The following is a 20,719-nucleotide window of genomic DNA, read 5'->3' on the forward strand; positions in this document are numbered from 1 at the left end:
TAAAGCTCCAACTGTCTATAGCACTTACGTTTGGCAAGGCCTGAATATCAGCCTTAGTGCAGTCACACGAAGTATGCTTCCACTCATCTCTTCAGCTTATGTAAACAGAGATGTTTACCTTCCTAACAAGGACCTCTTTCCAAAACATGATGTATAGCAGTCTAGTTTGCTCCAACACACACACCAATTAACTATATGATTAGAGAATGACTATGCAGAACTTGCTGTTGCAGTGCTCGTGGTCGTGTTAAGCAGTCTCAATCAGCGCTTTCAAAGAGAAAGCCCAAGTTACTTTTATAATACAAGGACCACAGTCTAAGTCTCCGTACTGCATTCATATATTTATGTAGGCATTTGACATGTTCTGACCATCCATTTCCTCCCCAGACCTATTCCCTTGCCAACATGCCCCGCTCTAAGCAAGGGTAGCACAACAATGAAATCGGATGGATGCAAAGTGCACAAGCAAGCCTGTTTGCTTTGGAGTCAGTCATTTCTCCCTTATTTCCTTTCAGGCATGTCTGAACTCTATATGGCTATTGCAAGACTTGCTCCATTATGAAGTTACTCTTACAGATACTGTTAACAATAACATAGTTTACAGACAATGCATGCTTGACTAGGATTTCTGTGTAATGAGAAAGCAGTTCCACGAAACTGGAACTATTACAGTGCCCTCCAGCATTCACTGAAAAGCCTCAGGAAATTAAAGATTTTAAGTTCTCCTTTGTTTAATGAGGAAGCCCTGAACTCAAGACTCAAAACTGCCTCATTTGCAGGAAGAAAGAAACAATTCCCTTACATAGCAGGATCCCGGCTGCATGCTGTTGGATCAGAGGGCTGGACAGGTAGGTAAAAGATTCAGGTCCCATTATATTTTGCTTCAGTTTTCCTTCCTCTGATTTGGCTGGGTAGTTTTTGTAAGATCTCTAGGACAGGAATTGTCTTCCTCAAAGGTGACCTTCAGCACCTAGCCCAGGGAGCTCTGATTTTAGGCAGCTGGTTGGCCGATACGTTTATGACAACCCTGCACACAAGCATTCAAAAAAGTTAGAATTCTTCACGAAATCTGCTGCTCTTTAGGCATGCCTAATTAAGAATGGAACAGGAGAGAAAGGACCTTGTTAAATCAAACTACAGTCTCTCCAGAACCTGCGATTTAAAGATAAACTTACTACATAGAATTTCCACTCTAGTATCACTTTTGTAGCATCTCCTTTGAGAGTAGGTTTCAAAGGGTACATTTGTGAAATAAAAACGGGGGTTTCAAAGGCTGAGTATTCTGAGCTATTAAAAAAAAAAATAATAAAAATAAATTTAAAAAAAGTCAATGCTCTATCTGCCTCTATCACACTGTTCCTTACTGAAAATGTATGGGTTTTGTCTGGTCTAAGTATACTATATAACAGAGCTTGTACTAAACTTGGAAAAATCATTCAAGGCAATGACCAGTAAGTTATGCATGACAACACAGCAATACTTCTAATCAGATTTTACATGGAAACAACCATTTTCTTCTGACAACAGCAGCAGCATTAGCATACGTATAAGGCATCACATCTCTGATTTAGCAAGATGGAAGTACACTATGAGTGCCAAGGAACCCTAGGCCAGAACTAGCAGCAGAACATACAATAAAGCAGATTGGTTGCTGGACTGTCTGAGAATCAGCAGGGAACTAACAAAAGCTGAAGATCCCACAAGTCTGTCCCTTTCACAGGAGACAGGATATCCTCGTTACTCTTCAGAGCCTCCTGTGACCCATTTCTTGGCCCTAAATCATTTGCTGCCCCCCTCCAATTTCTTCCTGCAGACTAGTTTTCCCAAACAGCTTCAGATCTGAACGTGCAGGCTCCTGGCATAGGGTCCTGGCTGCCGGGGTAGTGCCCGTGCCGCGGGGTGAGCGTGACAGTGGCAGGGCTGGCCCACTGGCATGGCACAGAAGCTGCCCTGACGCAAGTAGGCTCAAACACCCTTTTCTCCCAAGAGCTGCAGGAAAGAAACACCCTTAGAGCAAGAGAAGGTAGGAGAGACCACATTACAAGGCCACTCACCTTCAAGAAAGAACACACTGTGAACGTGTTTTCCTTCCCCAGAAGATTTGGCTGTAACACACTAGGAGAAATCGATCCCATAATAGGCTTGCTTTCTTAGATGTTAATGGCAGTTTTATGAAAGCACGTTTCACTGAACTGCTCTTTTAACTGTGACATACCCAGGGTGACTCCCACTTCTGCCCAGAGTGCCTGAAGGTGAGAAGGGTTTCTTTATTGCCTGTGAGCACTTGAGGAAGGAGAGGGGGGTTAGGGAATCGGGAAGAACCAGTGACTTTATTCTCGAGCACAGACATATCAGTGCAGCACCCAAACGGCAATGAATCCCTTCATTCAAAAAACAATAGTTGGCTGGATATAAATATCCTGGATGCCATTAAAATTAATCAAAAGCTCTCTAAAAACTGCACTGAACGGTTAAAGTGAGACAACCTGCCCACAGGACATGAACAGTTAACTTTTAATGTACTATATCAATCAGTCTGGGGTTTTTTATTATTTTCTTGGAATGTTTCAGTCTGGATAGAAATATGGGACGTTCATAGTCACATTCTTTACAGAGGTAATTTGCATTTATAGTGTCACATGTCACCAAATTACAATTTCAAAAAGAATATATTAATTTTCTAACCAACACTGCTTAGTTCGCACTTTTAAAATACCTGCTCCCAATGCCTTTTCAAAGGTTGTGTTAAATACATTTGCCACAAGAAATGTTACCTCTTTCACAAATTAATTTAAATCAATGTCAATGATGCAGCCACTTCAAACTTCTGACTAATGGCACCTAAATTTACTCTTGGTTAAACACTCCAAATATGCCCCTGGTGACAGAATTGCTCACATATCACAGCTAGTAGACAAGGAGAGATAGGAAAGCTTCTTTATTAAGGAAAGACAGATCTCTTCTAATAAGGAACTGCAGTTCCTCACACCTTCTAGTGGAAGCAGAAACCCGTGGAGATAAAAGAACTCACACTCGACCCATTTACACTAAGGCCAAAATATACCAGTCATTCAAAAGGCCTTATTAAACAAGGTCCCTACACACTGCTGAAACAGGGTGAGAAGATCTAGCAATAAGAATGAAACCTCTAAGTTCTAGGATCTAGAGATCTGCCACACAGTAGGAAAACCAGAACAGGAATATGACCCATTTGACAACAAGTGGGGAAACAAACAAAACACACTGCATGGCTTGCATGCCAGACAAATAATCGCCTAACATCAGATTTATCAGGAAGAGATTAAGAACTAGAAATCCCATAAAAAATTAGATGGGCTTTGGCCTGGTTTTCTTATATGAAATACTAACTGCAGCACCAGCTCACAGTGAAGATCTGTACACACATCTCTCGGAGTACGCAAGCAATTACCTGTTAGTAGCAACTGGCAAAACCCAATGGTATTCCAGACAAATACCACAAACGCTTGCTCAGAACTCAAGCTGTGTTCTAAACTCAAGTGGCACAAAGACCTATGCATTCAAATAATCTATAAATGAGATGATTAGATTAGACTTTACATTCTAGGCAGATTTAAAGGTAGGACTTAACAGCAATGAAGACATTGCCTTTTAAAGTTATAGGCAAGAATAGCTAGATATAGCATGCATCAGGAAAGAAATACCAGAATATTGCAACTTATAACTGGGTAAGGTTTAGCCAAAGAAGGTGACAAGCCAAAGGCACTAACAAGCTCTGTTAAGTGAGATACTGAAACCCTTCAACAATGGTGGCGTTATATGTTCTAACAGGGCCAAACAACAGACGGCAACCAAAATGGGCTCCTGCTACCTCATGAAGACAGGCTGAGGTAACTCGTCTTGCTGGACCTGGTAAAGAGGCAGCTAAGGGATGATCTAAAGCACATCTGTAACTTCCCTTCCCATTGCTCCCATGGGAGCAATAGCCACAAATTAGGAAATGCAAGCTAGATAGTAGGAAAAAAAATTTCCACCAGGAGTCCAGCCCCAGCTGACTTCATCTAGTGTTGCTTCAAGCAGAAGTTTGAACTGCAGACCTCCAGAGGATTGTTTTCACCAACACTCCTCGAACTACATGAAGCCCAACAGACCGCAGAGGTATGTCCTGGCAGAGGAAAATAGCAGAAGCAGAGCACCACAAAGCTTGCGTAAGTCATCAGGGGCTTGAGTCCACTTCTCAGGCGCAGTCCAGAGACATCCCAGGGTGTCCCACAGGGCTCCAGCTCCTAGCCCAGAAATATACTAGTCTCCTGCCTGTCCCACGTCATGTCTGCTAGCTCCATGGAGGTGTTTCAGGTCATCACCAACAGTGTGCAGCACTGAAGACCTCTATGTTTAAGTACATCTTTCCACCAGTTAGAACTAGTTAAGTGTCACGTCACATCCACTGACTTTCCTACTGGCCATTTCAACAGAATATAGATCCAGAGGATTGTTTAGAGCAGTGTGGGGTCATCAAACACTTTGTGACTGCAGGTTCAATCCCCCAGAAACAAAAAATTGGAAGACTTAATATCAAAAGTGTAAAAACCTGTGTTTTGATACCAGTACTTTGATATAGACTACTTATCAAGAGTTACACAAGCCATCCTGGATGGGGGGGTATGGGTTTGATCAAATCATTTGGTCAAGAATTTGTTCAATTTTGCCCCTCTTTCCACTTGCAAAACATCAGTCCTGCTAATAGGATACAGACTGCTCACTATCCTATGTGATTTCCTAGCTAAAATTAATTTTTCTGAAACAGACACTCTACTTTTCAAACAAGTTCTGCATTCAGAGGCTTTCACTGTTCTTTACTAGGCAGTAGTGCAACTCGCAGTCCACTCAGAGTCCTGACTCAAAGCCCTCTAAATATCATTTTAAAAATTAGTAAAAAATATCCACAAACAGACTTTGGATCAAGCATAAGTATTTCATTTCCAAGAAGCTCTTCAGTATATTTGTCAGGGAGCCAATTTTAAGCACTGTTTAATTTCCTACTTAAAAGAGAATTTGAAAAGGTATAAATGGGAGTTAGATTCCCCACTTTGCCTCTGTGGATTCTGAAGAAAAATCAAGTCTCTGCCATGTACTATGAATTTAAAAACTAACAGACCTTTGGGTTTTCCCCCCTCTGAGAATCACAAGTTTTGCCTTTGCTGTCACTTAGCCAGGTTTCACACAAAGCTGGGATAATTTGGAACCCAATTCAGCAAAACACGAACTTTCAGCTAAGAATATGTCTTTAAAGCATTTTTTGGATTAAGGCTTAAGCAGGTGTCTTTCATGATGCAGATCATTTTACAAAGCTTAATACTGGGTCCAGGTGTGGCTGCTTATGGAAGTAACAGGCAAGCTGTATGTACCATCACACATTGCTGTCTCTCAGTCTCAGTGCTGAATTTAATTTTTTTTTTTTTAATTTGTAAATGCTTACTTAGGTCAAGCAACCATAAGCCATTGTCTATTAACTGTTAATGTTAAACCACAACGGAGGGTTTGCAGGGAGCAAATGCAAGAAGGAAGCAACTCTGCACATAGTTGTTTATGCCCTTACTCTGTTCAAAATACAGATACCAATGAGATGACCTCCTACTTTTCTCTCTTCCCATCCCCTACTCCTATAGCCTGATCCTTTTAACATTTGCTTATATTTTATTTTGATATTTTTCTGGTAGAAATAACATCATTTCTGTAGCGTTACATGATCTGAAATCTCTCTCTTATCTATGAGTTAAAGAATCAACTTTTCTTGACAAAAATATCCTTTTGCAAATGGCTCTGGATATGACCTACAGCCCATCTGAATTAAATTCACTCATAAGATATGGAGACTCACTGAAGATGTGAACATTGGCTGTCAGGGGAATACATCATGCAGTGCAATGAAAGAGAGATTATTGATAGCCTAAAAAGGGCACAGAAAGCTTTACTGAGGGAGCGTACGTGGAAGTGAGCGAGATGGCCAATCCTTCTACGTTTCTTCTCCACTAGGAGATTGAGCTGAAGAATCCAATTATCAAAAACCTCTTTCCCAGAAATAGAATATGAGTGCTCTGGTTCAGAGGGAACAGAGCATAGTAGGCTCAGGAAGTATCTGTGGAGCTGAGTATTTTATCTGTAGCACTATTTCCCTTGAGCAGCGACTCTCATTTCTCCGAGAACCCCTGGTTCAGCACCCTTGGGCCTACCAGACGGATTCTGAGTGGAATGAAACCAATGTCATTCTTGATCCAAAACCGGATAAAATGCTCCCCAGAAGGGGACTCAATTAAGTAAACTCACTTCTTAACAATAAATCCAGAAAGGTTCCAGGTTGGCAGAAATGTATCAACTCACAAGAAACATTTTGCCTTTTCCTTTCCACTTGCAGCCTTTTGCTCTACCCTTAACAGCATGGGGCAGAGTCCTTAGAGCAATGCACCACAGACCCAGCAATGTCAGCAAAACACGCTTCTGTGGCATCTTAGTCCTGCTCTGGTCTGGCCTCCTGCATCCAGGCCACCCATAAGCACAAGCAGCCTCAGAGCCTTTTCTACCCAGGAGCTGCCTTTGGGTTATATCACAACACCCACGTCTTACAGGCGCACTTTCCTTCTCTCCCTCACCCAGTGCAACCCCCAAACACAGAAGCTAGAAGCACACTGGTTACTCACTTGCCAAGGGGGCTCCAGATAGCACACAGGCCCAGAATCAGCTCCTACAGACCAGACTTAAAAAGAAAAAAAAAGGTTGAGGATCATTTTAGCCCTAGAACCAGGGAGAAGGAAGTCTACTGGAATAGCCTGGATTTGATAGCACAGAGAAGAAACGTTGGAGACCCTGCATGCAATGAGAGGCTTCCCCCTGCCATGTTTCAAGGGCTCCTTGCAAGGCATTGCACTCTTCAGTTCCTCCTGAAGTCTGTTTCAGCAGTTGGTGCTCACTATTCCCCCATTCCCAACCCCGCGCTTCTTGAGAAATAAATGGAATATTTGCAAATTTGCCAAAGTCCTACAATATAGTTATCTATATTTGTTCTAGCCAGATGCTCTCTCACCCCCAAAAAGTTCCTTTCACTTTCATTAAAAAGTAACATTAGTTACACAAAATACACTTGCACATGTATTGCTCATTGAGAAGAGGAAATAAAGTATGAGGAGAAAAAAAACCCAAGAGTGTTTACTGTCATAGATGCATCGTAAGATCATGGGTTAGGAAAGGAACATGCTTCTCCATTTACATGGACTGGATGCACAGAAAGATGTAAACTATAAGGATATAGATAACTAACAGAAAAATCAGTGTTTCAAGCCAACTTTCCAGCTGGTATAAACCAGTGTGGCCCCACTGACTTCAACAAAGATAAGCCTGGTGCTACTGAAGCACAGTTGCTTCATGGAGAAAAGGATTATGGTTCAAAGTGCAAAGACAGAAGGAGCTGCCAGTGAAAGCCTTGAAAAAAAAATAATGGGCTGCTGCCCAGTTGGCATGAACTGGTGCAGCTGCACTGACTTCAGACAGTCAGCAGAGTGCTACATGTTTTGGCCTATAGACTACACAGTGTAATGAAAAAAAAATGGTCTCGCCCTCCCTATTGCTTCAAATAGCTAGTGTTAAAAAAGTTATGCCCCACACTGGTTAGTAGCCTGTTCCCAGAGCCCCAGCTCTTTGGGTTGTATGTTTTATGCATGCGAGGGGGGTGCCTACAGCAGGCACAGTGAACATAGGCAGAGTTGTCACTTGCAGAGTTGAGCTCAGGCTTTCCTTTCCGCACTGCGCGTACCAGGAGATGGCCCTTTCACCAATGGCTTCCTTCCACTTCCCTACTAGCTCGGCCTGTTTCCCTAATGTGTACAGAGGTTTTGCAGCTGTTCAAGGGGGTGCAGTGGAGAGGGGTTGCAGCTGAGAACCTCACAGAGAGGAAATGCAACAATAATAGACAACATGATTATTTGTTTTTCCTGAGGGAAAATGTAGCCATTGCCCTCTCCTTTTAGAGGGTGTGCAGCCCTCCAAGGCAGCTCCCCTTTACCTAAAGTTGTGTGAATTGAGCTGCAGCGAGTAGCTCAGCCCTGCTGCTGCAGTTAATGCCTTTACTGGTTTTCTTCCGGAACTCTGCTCCTCTCTGGGTCTCTGCTTCAGTTCCCAGGAGAGCTGGACCTGCTGCTGTTCGGGCTGAGTCTGAGCCAGCAAATAGCTCTAGTTGCGCCACACAGACTCCTGCTCTGGGGTGGAGGGGCCTCCAGCAGCCAAGCACAGCAAGCAAGGTGCCTGGAGGCTGAGCCGGATCAGGACAACTCGAGCTCCACTGTGGGGACTCGCTTTTTATCCTCAGCCCTGCCGATGCAGCACTGCTAGGAGAGGGGCAAGGGGAGGGCTGCAGCTTTGCCAAGCGCCCGGCTCTGTTACCCTTCCAGCGGCCCTGCGCACAGCTTCCCCTCGGCCGGGGGCAACGCCGCTGCCAGGCGGGCCCCCAGGACGGCCGGGGTCCGTAGGGAGAGGAGGACAGGCGGAGCGGAGCACGCCTTGCGGCAGGGGCAGCTCCGCAAAGGGAAGGAGGGAGCGCCGGGTGCCCGGGAGCAGCGGCTGGGGCCCCGGGGGTGGGGGCTTCTCCCCGAGCCCTGACGTAAAAACTAAGCGGGGCTGCCCGCTCCGGCTTCTTAAGGAGCGCGGCGGCGGCGGCGGGCGCGGAGAGCCCTGCCCGGCCCGGCCCGCCCTGCACGCCGGAGCGCCGAGGTAAGGGCTGCGGGCTGCGGGGCCGGGGGCGCGGAGCGGAGCGGAGCGGGCGGGAGCGGGGCGGGGCGCCCGCGGCAGAGCGGCAGCGCTGCCCGGCTCCCCGGGTGAAGCCGGGCGGAGCCCCCCGCGGACGCTCCGCGGCAGGCGCTTCGCAAGTACCGCTGCCGCCGAGGCGGGCACCCGCCGCTGCTCCGTGGGACCGGCTTGGGCATCTGTAAGGTCTAGGATCCAGTGCCTAGTCGTAACCGATAGCTCCAGCCGAGTCAAGTGGAGATAACGAATGAGCTCATTAACTTTTTTGTTATTGTTACCGTAAGGCACTATTCATGGCGGGGAGTGGAATGGGGGGGTTAAACTGCGAGAAGGGAGGGGCGGGGGGGAAGAAGAAAAAGTCGGAGCCAGAAGGTGTAAATAGCACACACACACGAACTTCAGTTTATGGACAGAAAGACCTGAAGATTGGAGGAGCGAGGGGGAAATTACATGGAAGCATTCACCACAAGCACAGGTAAGACTGATGAAAACTGACATTTCCTCAGCGCCCCCTCAGCTCTCAGCCATCTAAAAAAAATCCTGAACCTTGTAGAAGACTAACAGCAAAATGCTGCCCGAGTTTGACCAGACCACAAGGACTAGTGGTCTTGGACGCTGGCCCTGACCAATGCCATTCACACCACACCTGAAATGGCACCCACCCTCATATTAATGCCCTGCCAGCTCCCTGCCCAGGGCAGCCCCTTTGCTCACGCCTCTGACAAATCCAGAACCCTTGTCCTTGTCTTACCCAGCTTTGTAACTTAGAAAGTTTCCAAAGGGGCTGGGGAGTAGAGAAAGCAAGGCGACCAGTTCAGCTGTTACCCAGTGCAAATCAGATGGCCCCTGTCCAAGTGACAGAACCATCCTTAAAAGCCAGTTTTAGCATTACTCCTTTGTTTGAACTATCTGTTGTTGGTAGAGGGTTTTTTTCCTCCCCATGGTCATATCTGAGATTGCTAGGTTGTTTTGAAAACTAGAAGCTTGATAAAGTTAATTATGTCCCTTGAAAAAGTCTCAGTAAACAGAGAGATATGTGCATATTGCATAGCATAGATGCACAGGTGTCTGCTGCCCAGTGGAAAGGCTCTGATGCACAAACAGTAAGAATGGAATAGTGACTCACAGGATGTCTTCAGTTTTGCTTCTGAGAAAGCAATCAAGACCTGCCTTGTGCAGTAGGGTACAGAAGAACAATGCTCTGGAGGTCTTGGAAGCAGCATGAGGACAACCCCACTACTACACCACTGTCATAAGTGACATCCCACTAAGCAGAGCAGTGTGGGAAGAGTGTGCTGTCCCTCTTCTATTCATTAAATGCAAAGTTCAGATCCAAGGCTGTCAAAGCCAATTCTCCTCATGAGATCCCAACTCAAATTAAGAAGTGACTGTAAGCAGTTGGACAGTAAAGTCTGCATACCTCCAAAATGTTCCGAGAACCTGACCAGGTAGCCGGATAGGGGGCTAGGTAAGAATATCACTGCCAGGACTGAAATATCTGAAGAGTCCTTTAGCTCTACAATGAACTGTGTTCCACAAAGCAGCCTACCCTCCCTGATCTTGCACACTGGCTGTGGCTGGGCTACCTGTCACACACAATCCGTCTGCACACACCTATCCTGCCTTCGACATTTTTCTTCACATAGCAGAGAAACATTGCTTGTGCTCTTGATGATCACTCATGGAAGAGGCTTTCTACACAACAAGCCAGCTGATTATTAAGTTAAGCTCATGAAGAGAGGCAGCTTCTCCCCCTGCAACACCCTCCAACAATCAAACCGAAAACATAAAAGCATGAATACTCAACAGATCAGCACACACATTAAACAGAACTGTTTGTCCTAAAAGCTGAGCTCAGATGTTGCTGATTTCCACAAATGGGAGGTTCTACATGTGCCATGAGCTACGCTAAAAACAACCCCCAAACCTGTTACACATTAGAATTGTGTATCAGGAATGTAATACTAGAAATGTTAGAAAAATGCACAATAGAGCACGTACTAGAAATGAAATCTGATGGAGACAGCTGGGCCTTTCTGTCCCCAAAAGGTTATCTTTCTCAGGATTTCTCCCACTATAGCTGCTACTTATCGAGTTTCACAATTTTATTGTAACAGTTGTTAGTGATCTGCAATAAGCATCTGTACTTTTTAATATATATTTTTATATATATATATCTCAGTACAGGAAAAACATGGGCCTGTTGGAGGGGGTCCAGAGAAGGGCCACAAAAATTATTAGAGGGATGGAACACCTCTCCTATGAAGAAAGGCTGAGAGAGTTGGGGTTGTTCAGTCTGGAGAAGAGAAGGCTCTGGGGAGACCTTATAGCAGCCTTTCAATACTTAAAGGGGGACTATAAGAGAGATGGGGACAGACTTTTTAGCAGGGCCTGTTGCGATAGGACAAGGTGTAATGGTTTTAAACTAAGGGAGGGCAGATTCAGACTAGATATAAGGAAGAAATTTTTCACAATGAGGGTGGTGAAACACTGGAACAGTTTCCCAGAGAGGTGGTAGATGCCCCATCCCTGGAAAAATTCAAGATCAGGTTGGACGGGGCTCTGAGCAACCTGATCTAGTGGAAGATGGCCTGGCTCATTGCAGGGGGCTCAGACGAGATGACCTGTAAAGGTCCCTTCCAACCCAAACCATTCTAGGATTCTATAGGCATGTATACATGCTGTACAATACAGCTGCTATGCTGTGGCCTTCCCATACCCTCTTTTCAGAACTGTTCTGCATTTTAGCAGGTAAAACAGCCCTGTTCAATGGATGATTTTGCAACCTACCATTAATTCATTAGAACACACTTTCAACAAATAGTTTTGCACCTGCTGTCCATAGATCCCTGTGAGTCTGCAGACTATTTTAAAGAGCTCATAAAATTCTGAGGAAAGCAAGACTGCCTAAAAGCTTAAATTCTCTGTAAAAAGGAATGGATTTTTACTGAAAAGGGTTAGTAAATCAAGAAAGGCCAAAAACCTCCAATATTAAGAATTTCCACATAAGAGAACTCATCATATGGATTTGAGGATAATTAAGAAATTTTAACACACGCTTCTGCTGCATAGAGTAATGCAACTCCACTAGTATTTATATTCGTACATGTAAAAAAGCATACACAGATTTTTAAAGAGCAGCGAAACAATTATCAACATTTGAAGTGCCTTCTATATAATGTAAGGTACCACGGCTTTGTTCCTGCATCTAACAGTGAGAAGTTTTTCAGCTTCTTTTGGTTTTGTTACATTTCAGTGACACAATGGACCTTGGGAGCAGAGGAAGAATGCACTGCAACATGAGACTCACCTGCTCCCTGCTAATCATGGGAGCGTTCTGCATGACACCTTTCCTTTGCCATAGCCAAATTGATCCGCTAGCTCTTGGGCGAGCAGACCCCCAGTGTTGGGAATCCTCCTCAGCTGTCTTACTGGAGATGAGGAAGCCTCGCATTTCTGACTCCGTCAGTGGCTTTTGGGACTTCATGATCTTCCTGAAATCATCAGAGAACTTGAAACATGGGGCTCTGTTCTGGGACCTGGCTCAGCTCTTCTGGGATATCTATGTGGACTGCGTGCTCTCCAGAACCCATGGCCTAGGAAGAAGGCAGCTAGCAGAAGCCGAGCAGAAGATCGCTACTCTACGTTCTCGGTTCACAGGGAGAAACCAAGGTTACTACTCCTTTAATACATGTCTCGTGGGCAATAACTAGAGTCTAGTAGGAAAGAAGAGAGATACAGGCTTATTGTGTTATGTGGTAATAGTACAGAAACAGAGGACAGTGCTGCACAACCGCCCCCCACTCCCCCGAATCCAGTACAGAGCTATGTTTGTGTTCAAAGTGATCTCAGTAAAAATTTGACCTCCAAATAACCTGAACTCTAATGACAGCTTTTAAGTTTCAGTTTGGTGAGGGAGGAGGGGCAGCAGAAAGTGAAACATAGGAGGATTCAAACAAAGAAGGCAGCTCAGCAACTGAACATGCAAAGGTATTCTTTCACACCAGCATTTTTACCACAGTTGTGCCATGGACAGGCTAGTTCTGAATTCCTCATTCCAAGAGGTGCATCACCCCAGGAGTGCATTGCACTGCTGCTGCTGGGGAGAGTGGCAGTCTTTCAGCAGGAGAGTAAGGATATGTTTACTTGCCATCTAGTAGTCAGCCACTAGATATTTCCTATTTCCATACTGGTAACTTTGCCCAACACACAACAGAAACAGACCTAGGACTCAGATGCATGCAGGCTTTCAGCTACAGCTTCAGGAGGAAGAACGCTACCTATGACACCAAGTGCTGCAATTCTTAATCTTCAGGTTCCCAGCCCCAGAACAGAATCCCCAGACTTAAAATAAGTGTCTCCATATATGGTAAGGTGAGAGCTGGCACCTCACAGCAGGATCTGCAAAAGGTAGCATGCCTCTTAGCCTCCTCGTTCCCCTCAGGAATGTACAGCATAGCTTTTCCTAAATCTCAGTCCTTTACAAGGCTTCACTTCTGACCCTGGTACCAACAGATGCATCCTTCCCTTGAGAACGTCTACTTTCAGAAAGGAGCAGGTGCTATAATTTGATGGAGGGGTAGAAGTGCTGCTGCCACCACCACCAGTGTAGCGCACAGAGCCCACAGGGAGAAGGCAGGACTGCCTTTCCTCTTGAATGGATTCAGACCCTTATCTCCACTTCCTAGGTCAGTGTCTTAGTTATTCAGATGTTTGGGAGGAATGTCCCTGGAATAATGAAGAACCTCTCTGGGCAGTTACCCATTAGAGTCTCTCTAAAAAAGGGACGTGAACTCAGGATTCTTCCACCCCAGGAACACTATACCACTGGACAGTCCAGCTCTTGCCCACAACCCTTAAAATGTTTTGTGTATCAAACGACAGGATTTGAGATAGGAAGGATCAAGAGGTCCTTACCCCCATTACCTACAGAGAGTATCCTAGCCATTAAGCTAGGAGACAGAAATTGTGTTTGAACCAATCCCCTCAGACCGAAGAACTCCTCACATATGCAGGGCCAGTTTCTAAACTCTGAGCCAAACAATCACCATCTGCATTTTAAAAGCAAGGAGTGGATCCTATCCTCCTCTGCAAAGAATCTGATCTATCACGTAGCTCTGAGAAGATCTTTGCTGTGTTGAGATACACTGATGGCAGGCAGCACAGAACACCCTTCTGGTTCCCAAGTGGCCTTAGACATCACAAAGGCAACAAGTTGCTCAGTCCCGACCAGACTGATGCACTTTTGGGTGCAAACGGAATGCAGCTTTTAGACACATGAGGCAGTAGTACTATCAAAAACTGAGATGCCCAACAGGCTAAAGCACCAGATTAATTTTTGTTTTCAGGATCGCAGCTTTGAATGTCACTGTCTAAATTCCCCCTTAGCCTTTTGTTTACATCTGGGTCTTCATGTCTATATCACACCGTGATTTTCCTAAACAAAGAGTTTTTGTTCCTGTCAAGATTAAGAGTAACAGTCTGATATATTTTGAAGAATCAAATTATGGGGTTTGTGGTTAATACTGACTTTTGTTTACTCTTATACAGAGAGATTAAGACACTACTAAGTATTCACACTTTAAGACAAACAAGGATTCCTCCCCTTCTCTATTCTTTTAGCTCTTTTTTTTGAGAATTGTAAACAGTTAATCTGGTTTCTCTGTACAATTGATTAACATCAGTCAGTAGCAGGCAGCTTATAGCTGTGACAGCCTACATTTTATTTTTTGGAGGAGCTATCTAACCTCTCATCCAAGTCTCCCAGTTTCTTAACAAAGCCAACTGTTTTAATCTTTATAACCTCTGACCCTACTGCCTTGTTTCGACAGTGAAAGCAGAAATCAATCATTAATAACTGCAGATAGAAATCGCGTCCTAGCAAATGATGAGGAATAGAATTACCACTTCTTATGCATAAAGAGATGTACAAGCCTGTTGTTCTTAGCCCAAAGAGCAGCACTAACAGCATTTGAATGACCTTGTGTACTTCACTACACGTCTACATGGACAGGTATGAATAGCTTTCAGTAGGCTTGTTTTAGAAGTCAAACAATAAAGCAAGATTTTTTGCTTTATACCGCTACTTTTGCAACTGTTGATAACACTTTCATTGCTCCATACTTAAGTTTTTCCATCTTATTCCTCTTATTCATAATTTCAATTTTTGTTTTTTTAATTGCAAACAGGATCATAAATCAGGAGCAATCTGTAAGCTGCATTCACACTGTAGTTCCTTAAACATATTGAATTGTAAAAGCAAGACAGAGATCTGAACTTAGTACAGACATGCTGATGTTAAGGTATTATTATTCTAGTGTCAGATTTCAGAACTAAAGGATAAATCCCACGAGGTCATTGTGAAAACTGAGTATCAGCATTGAGCTTTTCTAAGAAAAACCAGAAAAGTCCAAGCCAAAAAACCTGGTGAAATCCTTGGTAAAGCTTCTCAGTAGTACTGAACAGAACTACTCTGTCACGCCTAAGAAGCACTTCCACAGTTCCCCATACTTTGCCCTCCTGGGAAACAAGTCTGTTTGAGCGTACACCAAGACAGTGGTAGAAGTAGCCCAGGTCCAGACTTATGGGTTCAAACACTGTTTTCTGAACTGATCTAGTCCTGCCAGGCTCGTGATTGTAGTTGCTAACAGGTCTGAAGATACTCTTCAAACTCTACACAATCCATGAAAAACACAACAAAATCAGAACAGCTATATATGAGTTATGTGACAAACTACCTCCATCCAGCTAACGTCCCACTTAACCCAGCAGCATTGCAACTTCCCTTGATATCCTGCAGGGAAGTGTTAGTCAGCTTTAAACTGAGACAAGTAGGGACAGTCCTTTAGGGTTACCTGGCCAAGGTATCTTTAGTAGCTCATCCCTTTCCCCTAACAAAAGCCAAACACTATGAAAAAGCAGGTTTCATAAAAACATTTCCAATATATTACAACACTAGAGTTAGATACATTATAGTTGTAATAACTCTTAATGAGCCAAAATAAGACTTGAGAACCACAAGAAAACATAGCTTCCGTACTCACGGCAGAGCTTCCTGAAGAGCAGCTGTACAAGAAGACCCTCCTCAAGAAGCCACACAGCACATCCCCAGTACAAACACTGGAAGAATACAAACACAAAACCCTCTCTACCTCTTTTCTGCCTCTTTTCCCCTCACCCAGCAGGCCCCCTGCTACCTCGCCACTCAGAGTGGCCACTCACAGCTGTGCACACCTCCCTCCCAGGTGCAGGTAGCTGGGCTCAGAGCAGCCCTTGCACCTGGCCCAACTGCCAGGGACAGCCACAGCTTGCTGTCCCAACTCTGCTGGGCTGCAGGGTGCCAGGGAGGGTAGCGGGGCAAAGGCTGCTGTATTATGCGTTTGAGGTCTAGTAAATAAACAGATACTGTGTAAACCAGTTACTTTTTCAGAAGACAAACATGTCTAAAAGACATAAAGCCAATCTGCTGGCTTTTAGAGATCATTGCAAAGAAAATGCCCCATAGTTCCTCAAGGAAATAACAAATGTGCTCCTAAATGGTGTGAGAGATCTCATCCACTGTGCAAGAAGGTTGATGGCAAGACGGTGAGTCAGTAAGACTGTGAGCAAACTCAAGTGCTTTGACTCTGCTAATTACAAGTGGAAGAGTTTTATAGGAAGACTGAAGGAAAAGGTCCATGCTGGGGGAAAAGATCAAAGTAATTTGTCACTGAAAGGCAACTTGCAAATGGAGGGATATGGCTATCGCCAAAACAAGAGGTGTGGGGGCAATGCTGATAAACTGGGGACCAGTAGCAGCTAAAGATGCAGGAAACATGGATGTAGGAAATTGAGTATTCAGCTGCTCTTCGCTGTTTGGAAATTGATTACTTATATGCATTTTCATGTCACTTTTCAGGCATATTTTCTCATATTCAGAGGTCGCCAGTTCTGAAGAAGAAAGACTCGTTTGAAGATTTAACAAATATCCACATGCATAAGAGTAGCTCTACATTACTTGGAAGAATCATTGGAGAGCTAGGGAAAAAGAGGAAATGACACATTTAGTCCAAGATCTTGATTTGTAGATATTTTTTAACTACTTCTCTTTAATTTTTGCATTTTAATCCTCATTGATGTTAATTTACACGGTGGAAGAAGGCCTATAGCTACGAGCACTGTATCTCTGGTTAACTTGGACTTGTGGGTTTTTTAATTACCTATGAATTCAGTCTCCTTAATAAACTGCATGATTTATAAGCAGTTGTCTGCTCTAATCTGTGTGTACGTCAGGCTTTTTATAATGTATGTGACCTATTCAAACTATTGTCTTTTGGGTGCCAAAACAGGAAACAACTGATCCTTCAATAAAACATAGACAAGCAGAGCAGGAAGTTGCCAAAACCCTCCACTGGCTCCAAGACAGGATTAGGGTCGAGATGGTGATGTTTAATTGTATGCATAGCTGTACACTTGTACAAAGCAACCACTGCTGAAAGACATCATCCTACTAAAGAAAAGCAGCACATATTTTTATATTAAAAATACCTTCAAAAAATGTTTTCAGTTTTACAGCAAAAGTAAAAGGGTAAAACCTGCTTAACAGGTTTTACCAGCTCCTCTGTTTGCTTTCACATTATATTTTTACGGTATTTTCCCTAAATTTTTAGTTGTAAAAAAATGCCATTTCAAATGTTACACATTTTCACTTAAAGTGTTTAATCAAAAGAATTCCCACACATAACTTGAATTTGCTGCTTTTTTAGTTTGCAAGTTCTTTGTAGACAAATCAGTTTCCTTTGACTGTTATTGATAACTCTAATGGGCAATTTGATATTAAACTAATGCAACATAACTTTGGCCAGGTAACATTTGATGCTTTGATGAAATGAAATCTTTCCATTGCCTGGCTGGCTGAATATAACTACAAAATTCAGCTTTCCAAGGCAACTACATTTAGTTGCTCATTCAAAGTTACCTTCCTGGAGCATGTGGCAATATTTGGTTGCTTTTTTTTTCAGCTGCCCAAAGAAAAACTCATTTGCTGGGTGTTCATCAGCTTGCAGAAATATGTTCAAGTAGCAAAATGTGTAAAGGAAATCTTAATATGGTTACTGGGCCTGAACAAAATAAAGCTTAAACATAGTCCCATTGGGTGAAATCCTGATCTTATGGAAGCAGACAAAAAACTGTAAGAGGGCTATCAGCTTCAGTGGCACTGAATTTGTGCTTAAAGTTAAGCATGCAACAAACTGTTTAAATGTTCCAGAAGAAGGGAACACTAGAGCAGGATGAGCACAGGAATACACAGTTACCGTACTCAGCAACATCCCCCCAGCTGCCTCTGCCTGCAGCCACAGCCTACGAGAGCCCTCTGCTACTGTGTGGGGGGAGACGAGCATTGTTACAACAGATCTGCTCACTCCTGTACTACTGTTGTTAATTATCTAAATTATATGAATATGTCAAAAAGCCCCATTGCGCATAGCTTTGTATTAATGTAAGAGACACAGTCTTTACCCATGGTCCCTACAGCTATTAAGACCAGCAACTGGCAAAGAGCGTGTTAAGGGCTGGATGCCTCAGCCAAGTAGGATTGGTATCATAGTAGACCAGATGTTACCTGTTCCCATATGCTCTCAAGCTCTAGAAAATGTAAAACCAGACAGATTGTCTGAACAGGTACTGTTTATCTTAGATGCTCTTCCAGCGGGCCCTTTGGGAAGAGGCTAGTTTTTCCACTTTAGGTACATCCTGCCTGTAACAACAGGATCCCCTAGGAAAGGGCTGCTGGCAGCTTTCTTCCCCCCTTCAGACAGCAACAGAAATGGTGAAATACCACTATGGGCCAAGCTGATGTTCAGCTTAAACAAATTCACAATACTTCTCCACTTCAGCAGGCTTCTTAATTAACAGGCTGTAGCATCACTTGGCCTTTCAGGAAATGGGCAGGAAAGGATTATTATGTGGAGGAAAGACTGAGGAAACAGATGAATCTCTAGCATAGGTCACACTATGGAGAACATTTGGAAATTGCTGATTTAAAGGAGACAATCTGTGTTATTAATTGTGCTGAAATAAAAAAGGGGATGCAATTAATTACATGTAAACCTGCAAGTGATAAAGTTCCTAACAGAACTCCTACCTCAGGCAATTTCTTCTCTCTGAAGGCCTCGGAGCTCAATTCTATTCTATAACTTAGTTCTTGCTTGCTTTTATCCTGGTCTCAACAATTTGGCATGAAAACACAATCAGATGATGCTGATGTTTGCTATTGATTCACTCACTATAAATTTGGGCCTTCTAGGGTGGCTGTGTTAAGAAAGAGCAAGTGGTGTGAGTATGAGATACAAGCAGATTTGCTGTACAGGAATAATTAAAAGTGTCCCTGTGGTTAAAGACAGGATATTGCCTCCTACCACTCTCCCCTGTAAACTTCATGGCAGATCTTGGGGTGAGCTAGGATTGTTTTTGGAGATACTGTTCCTGGCTTACTGTTTCTCAGTCTGACTGTGTCAGAAGAAGGATAGGATGAACAAGTCTGACTGAGGTTGCTTCATTGTCAGCTGAACTGAGTAACAACAAAATAAAGGCCTTGGGATTTTCACCTTATAGGGACCTGGCAGCTAAACAACTGCTTATTAGCATGGGAAAACACTTCCTTGAGTCTTTACACTCTGCTATGAAGTAAGACTTCATGGTGGTTCAGGAATATCTGTAAGAATTTGTGCTCCAGACCTGTTCTATGTTGCATTGGACCAAACCGGTATTTGTTGGCTGTCACTGTTTCCAACCAATTTTAATTCAAATGCACTCACTCTGAAGGAGATTTAAAGCCTCATCAGAAGCTGATGGATATCTTCCCACAATCAACAGTTAAGTCCCTTGGATTGTTGTTTGTATCTCTTGGCACTGGCATGTTGCAAAAGCTACTAAGCTTCTATCTCACAGTGTATTCTGTTTATGTGATAATATGAGTGCATCCACTTCCTAGTGACCTCATCACTATTTGTTTTCTGGCATCCTCCTCCCTCAATTAGTTTCTTTACTTTTCACCCTCTTCACCCTTCCTTTGCTAGAGACAAACTGCTTGTTGGCTTCCAGTTGCATACCATTATTTGTTGCTGTAATTCTTGCATGTTTGCAGTATGTGTAAATAAGGCCTGGTTTGACCAAAACTAGCAGAAAGAACCAGGAGTGTTCATTACTATCACAACCACAGTGTAAGGTCTTTCAAGAAGGTGGCTGAGGTGCTACCAACAGAAAAAAAGATTTCTAGCCATTTTAATGAGTCATACAGTCCCTTTATCTTACTGATTATAATTCATTCTGAAAAATACAAGACCAGGAAAATCTCTGTGGAAAATTAAGCATTCTGCTGAGCAGCTTTTCTTAACTGCTACACTTTTCATTGGCCTTTTCAACAACATCAGCCTAAACCCTGTTTGATTATACATGAAACAAAGCTTCAGAATATGTAATTTACCTGTCTTTTCTCCCAAAGCTTCCAAAAATATTTTGCTTTCACCCAAACCAAATTTATTTTCTTAGTAATCACAGGAAAAGTCTTGTAAAAACCAGGAGTATTTTCTCTCTTGGAAAGCTGGTATAGTTCCAATGATTCAACCAAAATCCTTAAAAGTATGCAAATTTTCTTGAACCATAACTGGTTTTGAGTCCACATGCACATACTCATTCACTATTTTTTATGCATGTCCTGCAGAACAGTGATAGTAAGTGGCTGAATCTATAATTTTTCTCTCTGAAGTAGTACTGAATCATTTCCATTTCTCAGATCTTTAAAATACTTCTGTGCGTTATCAGAAAAAAATGTTTTCTTTGTTGCTGTCATCAACAAGAGATACAGCACAATTCCAACAAAGTAGCTCGACCATGGCATATCAACAGCTAAAGAGAGAGAAATGGGCAATCGTTTGCGCTGCTGAGGAATCACACTTGGTAAATTTGC

General features: G+C 43.4%; 1 protein-coding gene across 1 annotated transcript; it reads left to right on the forward strand.

Annotated features, from left to right (window-relative positions):
- The first annotated feature begins 810 nt into the window (after nt 1-810).
- On the forward strand, nt 811-16,809 carry FAM237A (family with sequence similarity 237 member A). The gene is made up of 3 exons (XM_072875066.1): nt 811-848; nt 12,029-12,444; nt 16,670-16,809. Exons 2-3 carry the CDS (start codon nt 12,036-12,038, stop codon nt 16,807-16,809), a joined length of 549 nt encoding a protein of 182 aa, XP_072731167.1. The 5' UTR covers nt 811-848; nt 12,029-12,035.
- Nucleotides 16,810-20,719: the final 3,910 nt, after the last annotated feature.

The sequence above is a fragment of the Ciconia boyciana genome, chromosome 10 (assembly GCF_034638445.1).
Source record: "Ciconia boyciana chromosome 10, ASM3463844v1, whole genome shotgun sequence".
NCBI lineage: Eukaryota > Metazoa > Chordata > Aves > Ciconiiformes > Ciconiidae > Ciconia > Ciconia boyciana.

Excerpts from the sequence above, each read along its gene's own strand:
- FAM237A (XM_072875066.1), top strand. The coding sequence starts at position 12,036 with ATGGACCTTGGGAGCAGAGGAAGAATGCACTGCAACATGAGACTCACC. Across the intron at positions 12,445-16,669 it reads GTTCACAGGGAGAAACCAAG|GCATATTTTCTCATATTCAG; the intron begins GTTACTACTCCT and ends GTCACTTTTCAG.